The 12908-nt window shown below is 41.0% G+C and overlaps 1 protein-coding gene and 1 non-coding gene across 2 annotated transcripts in view; one reads left to right on the forward strand and one right to left on the reverse strand.

The window, feature by feature from the left end:
• Positions 1-9237, reverse strand: part of aspm (assembly factor for spindle microtubules) — a 30461-nt gene extending 21224 nt beyond the window's left edge. The window contains exons 1-12 of the mRNA XM_084910410.1: positions 8434-9237; positions 8158-8301; positions 5853-7398; positions 5048-5143; positions 3926-4027; positions 3675-3821; positions 3337-3576; positions 3195-3262; positions 2962-3103; positions 1830-1960; positions 978-1153; positions 134-279 (exon numbers count right to left, since the gene is read on the reverse strand). Of these exons, the coding sequence (XP_084766536.1) occupies positions 134-279; positions 978-1153; positions 1830-1960; positions 2962-3103; positions 3195-3262; positions 3337-3576; positions 3675-3821; positions 3926-4027; positions 5048-5143; positions 5853-7398; positions 8158-8301; positions 8434-8709 (3214 nt within the window). The 5' untranslated portion in view covers positions 8710-9237. The remainder of the gene's footprint in view (positions 1-133; positions 280-977; positions 1154-1829; positions 1961-2961; positions 3104-3194; positions 3263-3336; positions 3577-3674; positions 3822-3925; positions 4028-5047; positions 5144-5852; positions 7399-8157; positions 8302-8433) is intronic.
• A 65-nt stretch (positions 9238-9302) lies between these two features.
• On the forward strand, positions 9303-9374 carry trnah-gug (transfer RNA histidin (anticodon GUG)). Its single transcript has one exon. It is a non-coding gene; the product is annotated as a tRNA-His (tRNA).
• The last annotated feature ends 3534 nt before the right edge of the window (positions 9375-12908 follow it).

Below are 12908 nucleotides of genomic sequence, written 5' to 3' on the forward strand. Positions count from 1 at the left end.
ACTTGTTTACACTCAAGGCAAAACTATAGCAGTGAGAGATTTCCAAAGAAAGTGTCTGAATATAAAACACAACGAATATGTTCATATCTTAAACAGTATATACAAATTTGATTTTCAGAAATTGATTAATTACCACGTTCGTCCTTCAGGTCGATCCCTTTGCTTTTGAGAACTTGTAGAGCGACATCGACATTGTGGACCTTCTGCAGGCGGCTGATGGCCGGGAGGCGGAGCTTCACAGATAAACTCCAGTCCTGGACAAGGAGCTCCATCACTCGCCTAAAGCAAAAAGATGATCCTTAGCTTCCATCATCATCATCGCTTCAACTGATTTGTCATGCAATGAAATGTTTATGTCACACATTTAAATCCCACAGCAGCAGCAGCTGAACATAAACAAGTATCTAATGAGAACCTGATCCACACATACAGGGCTAGTCAAGGTCAAATCCAGCTTTTGCCAATTTAAATCTGGCTCATGTCAATTTGAATTCTTTAAATACATTTAATTAAATGCTGTTATAACCCTAACTACATGTTGGCCAATCAGAGTACAGGACAACATTAGGGGCAACATACCCACTTGAAATACAGGAAATTTAAAAAAAAAATACCCATGTAATTACAAAAATATGTAACATTAAATTGCATCATATCCTGTAGGGAACCTGAGACAAATAAAATGGAGTCAAAGATTTGCTCTGAATTTTCTTTTCTATTTAAGGAGCAAATACAAAAAAAAAAAAAAAAAAAAAAAATTTAACAGACTCACAGACTTGAAACTGAACCACTGTCAGGGCTGTCAAAGAGCCAATCCGTCAGTGAGAAATCAAGGAAGGAAATCCCCTGTCTGAAACCGCCTTGTCTGAGAGTCCTTAGCTCCCAATTCCCTTGCCTATCTGAGCCTGACCTCTGAGAGAAGCACACACGCATCTGGGATCCGAGTATCGCATTAAAATTCATGCCGACACACTCACACTAGACGAACGCCACATTTTAAGTCAACTGCCAAATTCTTCACAGCGAAGTCGAACTCGTCCAGGGGCGTCTGAACATGGGAGACGGGTAACCCGAGGTAGCTGAGGTGCCGCGGGAGGATCCCCTCTCCGCTCAGGAAGTCCCTTGAGAAGGCCAGCAGCAGGTCTTTACTTGCCTATTAAATAAAAATGTAAAAAAATTGAGCAGTACATAGCACGACAGAGGTTAACACAAGCCAAAAAGATCAGAAGAGGGAAAACTGTTTTTCATGCTTTTATTTCAGTCACTCTTCGCCTCCCTCAGTAAAACCTCCTTGGATCGTCTCCAGCTTGTGCACAACGCTGCTGCGAGGCTCGTTACCACATCCTTCGAGACCTCTAACGTCACACCTCTGCAGATCTCACTGTGCTGGCTCCCCATTAAATTTCGAATTCAATTCAAACCTCTAGTTTTTATCTTCAGGCCTCTTCATGGTGAAGCATATCTGTACAGAGATTAACTTTTCACCAGGACTCTTGGGTCGCCTGATCAGAGCTTATTATCCATCCCTAAATCTAGAAGAAAAACTAACTAAAGCTAACTGAGCCTTTGCAATCGTAACCCTTACTTTTGAAATCTCTCTCCTCGATTCTTTGATCCATGAGCTCAGTATACTCAAAAAGCAGTTCAAGACTCATCTTTTTAACCTATTTAAGCTTTTTTTTAATCGTCATTCCAAAAGCACAATGACATTATATGCTCCCCATTCAATACCAAGAAAAGAGTCTAACTATCTTAAGCTTTTATTCAATGTACAAAAATTGTAATTTTCCACAAATGTTTGTTGGTGACACATTGTGTCTCTGGCGTACCTTGAACTCAGCATCAACACAGAACAGACAGGGGTCGTGTTCAATGAGCCGGGACTCTTTGGCTTTGTCCAGGAAACACACGAGCAGCAGCAGCTTCTTCAAAGTGAAGCGGGACAGCGCCTCCTCGTGGCCTAACCAAGAAAAGGTAAACAGGCATTCATACAGTGACAATAAAGACAATTTCCAGTTTACAAAGGAAATCTTCTTATTTTGATCACAAGATATCCTTGTTTTAAAAAGTAGTCTTTACACTCCCAAGTTGTTTGAGTTATTTAATTGCAAGTGGGATTAAAAAGGAATTCCAAACATCTACAAAATCAGGAAAGTATTTCCTTCATCCTTTGCTCTGTCATCTGTCTTGGGCTCTTCAGCATTATGTTACCAGATTAATTTTAGGAATAAAACAACATTAGAGGTTTTGGGACATTAATCCAATGAATCCAAAGTGATCTTTAAGCCTCATGAGAGCTAATCACATTCAAAAAGTAATCGGTTACTCAAAGTGAAGAGGGGAAAAGAAAAAGTGAAACATCCTGTTTTTCACCTGAGTGTTAATCAATTATGTTTGTGTTTGGAACATTTGAATAATCATGATCATCCAAATAATCATCACATCAACTGAAGCAACTGCAGCTGCACATTTCAGACAGTTATAGATCTGGCAGCATAACATTGAGCATCATGCACACTGACTAAGCACTGTATCTATATTTATTATTTAGTTATATTTATTTGGTTGTGCTGCCCATTTCCTCATCTATTTTACTTTTTTTTCTCGGTCTAATAATATAAAGCACATCTATTCCAGTGCAAAATGTCATTGTTGTTGTGTTGTTCGAAGGAAATTAAAAGTTTGAGTCAGCAAAGGAATAACAAGAAGTCGGTTAATTAAGGTTGTACTCATGCCCAAGTTGTTAATTTTCTATAATAAAGTGTTTCTGTCTGGTGATGATAAAGGCAAACCGAGACTTGTGCTACAGCTCAAGTGGGAAATTCAAAAGCAAACCTGGGCTGATAAACACACAAACAATGCCCCCATTTTTAATTACTTTGAATTCAATTAAACTAAAAGTCTCGGCTCTCCTGGTATTTCTATTAGCTCTGACGCTGACCCAACATCTTCTCAAATTACCATCTTTGTAAAGGTGGGGCACTCGGGGGTGTCTGAACTCTGCAGCAATGTCCGGGTTCCACAGCAGTCGCTGGAGGATGAACACAGCAAGGCCCAAGGTGTCGCTGTTGCTTTCCAGTGAGATCAGCTCTCCGTAGATCGTCTGAAGATGAGCAATATTCAGGGTAAAAAAAAAAATAAATAATAACATTGTTGGAAATGGACACCAGAAGAAAACACATGTGTCAGAATACCTCAAGTCCGATCCGTAACCACAGAGGGTTGTACGAGAGGAGCCAGTTGAGGACTTTTTTACGTTCACCTGAAAGATGACACGAACAGGCCTTAGTGACAGGAATCTCAGAGCATTGAGCTTTCATTAAGCAGGACTCTTACCTATGTCCTTCCAAAGGTGGCGGTCCTTCCTGACAAGTAGCCGCCGGGCCTCCACCTCCAGTTCGAGCCTCTGAATGGCCTTGACCATGGCGTCAGATGTGAACAGCTGGCAGGCGGAGCGACGGAGGCGATTTAGCTTGCGTCTGGCTGTGTAAGTGCTGAAGGACATCTCCTCTTTGGTGGGAGCTTTGGGCACACTATACTTGTCGTCACCACCCATAGCAAGGGACACAGCATTTACTACACGAGACACACAAGAGGAGGGTACAGATTTAAGAGGTTAAAGATATTTAAGGTGTTACCATGATCTTCTCATGTTTGAACCTGCTGCCTGTTACCTTTGGTGACTTCGGTGTTGACCTTAAAGTCATCTGGGGTGAGGACGTAGTTGATCCACCATGTGAAACCCCTCTCCTGCTTCTCTATCCACCTCTCGTCGTAAAACATGTTCTTGGCAGCAAACGGCATCGGGTGTCTGGGTAGAGCTGAAAGAAAACAGTACAAAAACAAAAAAACAAACAAATTAAAGATAAAAGCAAATCACAAAGCTCATTTCACAGTGTTTATCATTCTTCCAATGTTCACAAACCTGTTTGTGCAGGCTTAATAAAGCTCAGCTTCGACTGTGCCACAGCGATTACTTTTGCTGTCTTCATAGAGGGAGCACCAGGTGCCTTTCGAGATGGAGCACCTGTGAACAACAGAAGAAACTGTTATTGATGCCATTATCCTCATCATCATCAGCTGCTCCCTTTATGAGTCGTAACAGGGTATCATCCTTCATTCACACACATATGTTCTATCACACTTCCACTGACTTTCACTCTTCTTCCTTCCCTCAACTAATCGCAGCAGATCGCTGAGCCTGGTTCTGTCAGAACTTTCTTCCTGTTAAAGGGGAGTTTTTCCTTCCCACTGTCACCAAATCCTTGCTCATAGTGAGTCGTGTGATGGGTAAAGATAGTTGAAGAGACTCCTATCTGACCATACCTTTCAGCCACCCTGAAATTCCTACATGTCTTCATACATGTCTTGCACCACCCTCACATACTTCACTGTGACTCCTGACTCCCTCATAAATTACCACAGTTCCACTCTTGGCACACAATCACATGAAGTATTTGGTTCTTTGCTGCAGTTAAACATATATTATGTTATATGTGTTATATTATGCCCTTTTCCAGCTCCATACTTTTATCTTTGGACTCACACAGATCAAAATAATCTGTGTTTGTCTTATGGCTGTGATGGAGTAGTCAATTTTCTTTAAGGAGGATGCTTATTGAATGAAGTGACTCAAAGCATCTCTGATAACCATAATAAGAAAAAGCTAAATGATTGACTGGCAACCTGTCAGGGTGTAGCCTGGCATTCACCCTGTGACAGCAGGACTACGTCCATCCCCTGCAACCCTGAACTGGATAAGTGATTAAGCAAACAGATGGATGATAGCACTTCATGTCACTTTATAGGCTAAACACACTCTTTTCCAATCTTTTTAATTAAGCTGTTTTGTTTTTTTCCCCACCAATGGTACATTTCCTATCAAAGTCAAGGAAAAGAGTTTTGAGCTCGTATGAATGACTTGTATGCAAGCTAACTTATTACTTAAAACTTTGGCCCTGAGTTGTACGAATATCCATTTCTGTAACAGTGCAGAAAGGATTATAAGCATTATTTAACCCCAATTTATCAACATATTCCTGTATACCTTGTGAGATGGCTTTGGAGTGTGGTAGCTTAGCCTGGGCGGGAACTGCAGACTTCATAGTCCTTAGAGATGATGCGGTCACTGAGCGAACTGAGCCTACGGGGAGGGATAGAAATTGCATCAGACTTCAATAAATCCACAATATAAGGACATTAACCGTCAGCAGTTTATGCACCTTCAAACTGCAAATATTACAAACACGGCCTGAAAATAACACCCCGTGCTCCGAGTCCAGCACCAAAGTTTAAAATAACGATATCTTTTCAGTTCTTATTTTATTTTACAGCCCTGTGACAGACTGAGAGGAACTCCAGCTTCCCATGATGGATGGCTAAATTTTATTTTTTCTGTCTGTCATTTAGCCCTTTGTTTAGGGAATGAAATCTTTTTAAAATCAACTGAACTGTCACTGGTTTTGTAGCCAGTTTGCAAAACTGATGTGACAGATAAATATCAGCCAGTGACATCCACTAATAATCAGTCAGCAAGGACAACATTGGCTGATACCAACATCAACCGATACTGGCATGAGCCCTATATCACTATCACCAGCAACCCTTTTATTGAAAGTGAAATAAATAAATATGTGATACAAAAAGAAAACAAATGTGTTGAGCATAAGTAGCTTAAACAATTCAAAAGGTGCTGATTTAAAGTTTGTGGAGATATCGTCTAGATTTTTTTAATCCTCCTTTCTCTGAACATAATAGAGCTGTTAGTACAAAGCATATCTAAAACAGCAGACACACAAGCTACAGCCTCCAGCTCAACAAAGACATGAACAACCTTCTTGAAGGAGGCTCACCTGATGTTCTCTGCCTTTGTGATGCACCTCTCCTCTCCTGGACTGATCGGGAGGTCTCGGTTTTCCCAGGAACTACCTTGCTCCTTTTTACCTGCTCAGTTTTCCTGTCATCTTCAATCTTCCCATCAGTTTTCAGAAATTCCTCACTCTTCCTCTTCTTGCTCTTCGCTACTACGTTAACGGGAAACAAGTCTTCCTGAACATGAGGAGGTGTAAAAACTGCTAGGGGCTGCTCGTACACTTTAGATTTTGACAAAAGGTCATGATGATGAGGAGAAGATGAGCTCACAGGTGTTGGAGAGGCGATGGTAAAAGCAACAGGAGCAAGGACTGAATGAGGTGGGGACGTTACTGAGAAAGAAAAGCGAGAAGGAGCCACAGGTGGAGGGGAGGAGACAGGGAAGGTGATGGGTGCAGGTGAGGCAGCGAGCCTCGGGCTGGTGCTGGAGGAGATAAACTCTGGGACCTGAGGTTTGTCATCACACGGGCTGATTCCTTTGTCCGAGTCTATGACAGGAAGGCTAGGACTTTCTGGACCTGACTCACACGGACAGCTGCCATCAGACAGCTCCAGCGTTTTCTGCAGGAGCCTTCGTCGTGACTTCTTTATTTTCCTTCCACTCGAACCATTTGCCTCCACCGGTGCCTTACCCTTTGTCACTGTGGCAGAGGTGAAAGAACCTTTTTTTGTCCCTTCAGGAAGTTTATCACCCTCTGAAACACCCAGCTCTCTCACTTTCTCTGCCTTTTTGCTGACAAAGAAAGTAAGTCTGGGCTCGATGGACTCTGACAGCTCAGGGCTACCAGATGACGCTTTGAGGACATCTGTGTCAGGTCGACAGCCGTGTTTTTCACTGTTAGATTCGAGCGAATCTGAAAAGTTACAGCTCGAATTATTATCTGGAGGGCTGGTGTTAACATCGATCAGATCAGAGTCGATGAGAAACAGGGCCTCTTTCAAAGACGGGAGGGGGCTTCTAGGTAACTCACTGTCAGCAGCAGCAGCTGCAGACTTTGCAGTAGCAGGGAGTGGGTTTTCTGACTCAATCCAAGGCATGAGCTTCTTAAACCTCTCTGGCGTCCCAATTGGCGACAGCGTCCTGTTGAGGATTTTGGAAAGATCTTTGTTTTCAGGTTTTCCTGCAAGGACATCTGGGCTCGCTGACATGCTACCAGAGTCTACCACCTGTGCAGCCGGGACAAGCAAAACCAACGGAGAGTTCCTATTAAGTTGTTGGACGTTCTCCTTTTCTGGCAAGACCAGAGACTGTTGCTCCTGGCTCAGATTTAAGGCTTTCTGCTTGTCTGATTTCAGGCAGCGATCCCCAGCGGGGCTGTGCTTGGTTAGGGACCTCTCTATGGCACCTTTGCCCTCGTTAAGTGAAGCGAGCGGGCTGCGTGGCTTGTCCCGTTTGTACTGCGGATTTCGAGACACTTGGAAGGTTTTATTGGCAGCCATCTTGAGAGGCGGGTGCTCGACCTTCCTTCTGAGTGTTGTCATTTTTTCACCCTCTCTCTTGCTTTTGATTGTGTCCCATAAGGTCTTCTGAAAACACACACACATTTTCAATGATGTGTAAAGTTGCAGCCTACAAAACAAATCATACAAGCTAGGCCTCCAGTTAAGGCTATAACTGCCTCATAATAATCAGACTAAAGAGTCATACCAGTTATTACTGAAAGCACACGTCACAACTGCACTGAACTCACCAAATATCACCAAAAGCCTTACTTTTGTATCTTACTGTTGGTACAAAAAAGGCAAGGCATTTTCTCATTTGATGAGGTCAAATGTGATATTCTTTACCTAAAATAGCTTAAAGTCGTTCATTCACATACAGCCTAACTTAACCTCAAGCGAGACAGGCCAGTGGATGCAATGTATGTTAAAAACACTGTTACAATAGGCAACATTAAAATTAAAAAAAAAAAAAAAAAAGCTGAAACCAGACACAACACAATGATGAACATCCTGATATAAATATATCTCAGTTTTCACTGAGTCTGTCATTACGTGCACATTACAATTTACAGATCAATGACCATATTTCATATCCAACAACTTGTCTTGATCTAAAAATGCTTTTGTTTTACTTTTCACATGGTTTCACTTCTGTTTAGTGACTGACATGACCTCCGATGATTAACAGTGCATTTTGGAATAAATAATGTCTTCACTGCTGCTTTCTTACTTGGCAGCTGCTCATCAAAACATACTGCAAAGTGAAGGCAGAAAAAAAAAACTTCAGCTATCTGAGAGTAACATTAGCTGTAAGAGCCTCCGTGTAAAGCTGTGGATGCTTACCTTTTTCCTTTTTGGTGCCTCTGTTCTCCCCAGCAGGACAGCCTGGTGTTTGAGGACACCACTGGCATTTAAGACGATTAGCTCTCTGATCCCACCTTCTTCGGTTGGCGTCCAGGTCACCACCAGAGTGAACGAGCCCCCAGGCTGGAAACAAGGACCGACTCTTATAAACAGAAATCTTTAAGAGTGTATTTAATGATATGAAAATCCCCGTGGAGTTTGGAATCTGGTGTGTGAATGGGTACTCGTGTATTTTCTGTATAAGCTAAAACATACCTGGATTTTGAACGTGCTGCAGTCCACTGAAAAGCCTTTACTTGAGGGGATCTTATCAACAGAAACCTCCGCTGCAGCATACTCTGTAGGGTTCTCAATCCTCAGAACAGCCGACTTGGAGGTACCCAGCTTAACCGATCCAAAGGTTACGAAAGGAGCCTTTGAAAACTGGATCAAACTCAGGACGGGAACATCGTTCTCTTTGTCTGTGTAGTCTCTCCTTGTTGGACTGAAGTCCAAAAATCCTCTCTGTCCCGAATGTACGCCTTGTGCCATTTGTAATTAATAAAGTCAATCTTGTAGCTTAAAAAATGAATTAGAAAAAACAGCTTAGTTAACATTAATTACATGTTAACTGTTTCCAAATGGCCGTTTAGACCCAACACTTGTTAGCTAGCAAACGTTCACTCTCGCTTCCTTCGACAACACACTGACAGACAATCTAGTTTGAAATTCGGACGTCTTGTTTATTGAACCAATGATAAACGAGAGATAACGACCCCGTAACCAATGGGTAAAGAGAATGCATTGAATCCGTATGAATACACGACGGTTGACCAATCAGCAAGCGAATACGTTTTTAAAACGCCGTAGGCTACGCCCACACCACGAGGCACAGAAAATATGTCCACTCTACTACGTGAAGAAAGTAGAGCCATAAGCAAACAGACCGCAAACGTGTCTCTCACCGTTTTAGAAGTAACTTGCTGCTCGCTCAGCAAAGTCTGATAAAAACTGTAATTCGAATTTCTAAATGACTTTTCTGTTGGTCCCGTATTGGCCATAATTAATAGGATTTTAGTGTTTCACCACCATGCGAGCATAGGGGTTCTGTCAATGACCCATGCTTCTCATCCCACGGATAGCTCGCCGTGATCGTATAGTGGTTAGTACTCTGCGTTGTGGCCGCAGCAACCCCGGTTCGAATCCGGGTCACGGCAGATTTTTCCCTGCAAAAAATATTTTGCATCAATATTTAACTGAAATAAAAAGTAACACAATTCCTGTCGGATCAGGCATATTTTAAGTTATTTCTGAACTAGGAAGTAAAAAGAAAACATAACTGAATTGTAATTGGAAACCAACTTTAACTAGCACTTTGGCTGTCGTCCTTAACACTTGTAAGATCTTTATTCGCTCTCTAAGATACGATGAGATAAGATAAGATAAGATAAGATAACCTTTATTAGTCCCACACGTGGGAAATTTGTTTTGTCACAGCAGGAAGTGGACAGTGCAAAAGTTATGTAGCAAAAATTAGAATATAATAAGAATAAATACAGTACACAACTGTACAGAATAAAATAAAATACTATAGTGACGAGTACATACCCCAAAATATTCCCGTTTGTCTTTGCTATATATAAACAAGCGTAAAAACAAAAATACTGAAATTACCAAAGAGTGACTAGGTTTCCAAAAATGCAGTAGTTCCCTATTGTGCCCAGCTGGGGGCAGCCTTTCTCATTATTTCAGCAACAGCTTGTCGATTTCCGTTCAAGTCATACAGTAAAGACACAAATACAGTCTTCTCGGCTGGGAATGAATTAAATCAGTTCATTACGTAGTGAATGAAACGTTTTCAGTTTTTTAAATAATAACTATAATGATAAGCAGAAACTCGATATTACACTTTTCAGCACATACACAGCAGACCCAGAATTCTAACTTAAATCTTAAAAATGGTTGAAAAGGACCCCTATCAAGTATTGTTATATATGACATTACTGTAGATTGCCTTCACTGATGCATTTTAGTGATCTATGCATTTTATTTGGCATTTTTATGCCGATTGCCCTTCCTGACCCAGCTCTCCCTATTTAATCAAGCCTGGGCCTGGCAGTGGCTCAAGGCCCTCGCTGTAGCTATGTTCACTTATGCAGCGATCCAAAAGCAGCATTTTACTGTTGTAACTCATCCACGTGATGTTAGTTTTGTCTACTTTGTGCATCAGAGGTGGGTTACAGTTGCAAGCTGGCTTCCTTCAAGGGGAACCAAGACAAATTATATCTCAGTCTCTGATTTCCTCAGTTAGTCTGCTGACTTGATCTATGGAGCCCATCTTTTAGGGCCTTTGTGGCCTGAACATCTGGACAGCAGCTAACGCATGAAAAAAGCGTGAGAGGATTGGGGGGGAATTATTGTCTGGAAATCTTGTTTGGGAACCACTGGGGAATAAAAGTTATAATCTCATAATCCATCAAATGATCCACAGATATTTTCAATGTCAAATATCAATAGAAAAAAATGCAACTGTAAAAATACAAGGGTGCATAAAATAGGAAATATCTTGCCACTCAGAAAATAGGAGCAGCTCCACCAACCCCAACTTAACAAACCAAGATGGTGATAGTTCAAGTAGACATCAGTAAAACTGTAAAAGCTTCAATATGTACTGCCACTATTGAGCTTTTGTGACTCGCTAAATGAGCCAATCGCAGAGCATTGACCAGGCTCTATCATTAGGATAGAAAGCCAAGCATTCAGTCTAGGACTCATGTCACTTCCAACTCCAATATCCAACTTCAGAGGCAAGTGGAAGGAATCATTACTGTGTGGCCAGAGTCAACCACATCCTCCTGGTATCTATCCCTTTAGAATTGTCTCTAACACCCACTGTCTTTTTTGTCTTTCATCTCTTTGTGGCTGTAAATGATTTCCCCTACAGAGTGCTTTTAAAGATATGCTAATGTAAATTCCATGCCATGCCTATGCATCAGTGAATGCAAAAGGCCTCCCCAGGAGGACTTGCTCCTTCACTTAAGACAGGCTGGAACAGAAGGATAGTCCGAACAGTAAAACACTCACATCTTTATATAAAATGTATAATTATTATTATAATTATTATTTTTATTAGAAACCTTTCAAATAGAAACCCATGTGCAAAGAGCATGAAGTTTAAATATAAGCTCTGGTGATGAGCCTGGTTCTATAGCTGGGCTTTGTAGTCAAATATGTTTGAGTTTTTGGTTGAGGAGGAGCATCCAGTGTGTTTAAAAGCAAAGATTAATGAGGTTTTTAAGAGCCATCAGAGTGCAACAGTCAAAGGCATACTTTTAGATGTTACATTGGTTTACAAGTATAATTATACAAATCTTAAATTGGCATCTAGATACCAAATGCATTATACCACTGGCTTATAATTACTGAATCTTCAGGTCTAAAACACAAATACAGCGTATGATAGAGGTGGGAAATTCCTGGAATTAACTTTAACAGCTTACCCCCAGCCAACATTTATATGTGGGGCCCATATGGTTTGGAAATGGGCTGAAAAATGGGCCCCATATAGGATTGTCCGTAGGTTCCGTAATGGCCCCATGTTAAATGCCCATATAGGTGTTATGTTGGTAAAATCTGGGAACTAAATGGGCCCCAACTGGGCAAAGTACACAGAAACCCCCCCGGGCCCCATCTTTCAAGTTTTTTGTGGGTACCATGTGGGCACCACAAAGACTAAAAAGTGGGTTTTAAGTGGGATTGTCCGCGGGTTCCATAATGGCCCCATTTTATAAGCCCATCTCGGTGTTATATTGGTAAAATCTGGGAACTAAATGGGCCCCATCTAGGCAAAGTACATAGAAACCCACCCGGGCCCCATCTTTCAAGTTTTTTGTGGGTACAACATGAGCTAAAAAGTTGGAATGGCATTATCAGTGGGTTCTGTAGTTGCATCTTACTTCTAGTTTGAATTGGCTAATTTCAGGCACTGGGTGGGCCCCATGTAGCAAAACAGTGACAAAATCAATTTATCAGACGGCCAATACAACACCAAATATATTAAAGCTGACCGCAAACAAAAACAAGTTTGTAAATAAAACCATTTCAAAAATCACGAAGGTACACAAAACAACATTTTTCACATTTATTTTCTCCAACAACCGTGACTTTACGTAACTGTATTCCAAAGTGCGTAAACTTTTAAAAATTACACAGCCTTTGTACGTGCTATGGAGTTTTTACGTGTTTTGGGGTTTGTACGTGCTTTGTCTCTAGCAGGCACCATAAATATACTTTTATTTATTCACTCCACATAAAATATAATAAATAAATCATATAATACAAAAACCAACTATTTACATTTCAACTTTTAACCATTTAAATTTTCAGCTTTTTCCTTTTAACCCTTAGATGCACACGTGGGGTCAAAAATGACCCCACGGGTTGTTTTTCTTCAAAATCTTTAAAATGAAAAGTTGTAATATATTCATATTCCAGGTATTCTTCATAAAATATGTTTGTAACATGAAGCCATTTCTATTTTTATTTATTTTTTCATTAATTAAAAAAAAATGCAGTTTTTGTATCACTACCCCACTCTTCCAAAGTGGGGTCGAAAATGACCCCAAGCAGTTCCTATGGAATCTTCTATGAAACTTTCATTGTTAGCAACAAATAAAGAGGGTCTCGTACATTTACGAGCATTTAATTTCCTGGATTTAACGGTTTAAAAGTTTAATAGGTCTTTGAACTCG

This window comes from Perissodus microlepis, chromosome 17, assembly GCF_051167445.1.
Source record: "Perissodus microlepis isolate ML-2025 ecotype Zambia chromosome 17, ASM5116744v1, whole genome shotgun sequence".
Lineage (NCBI taxonomy): Eukaryota > Metazoa > Chordata > Actinopteri > Cichliformes > Cichlidae > Perissodus > Perissodus microlepis.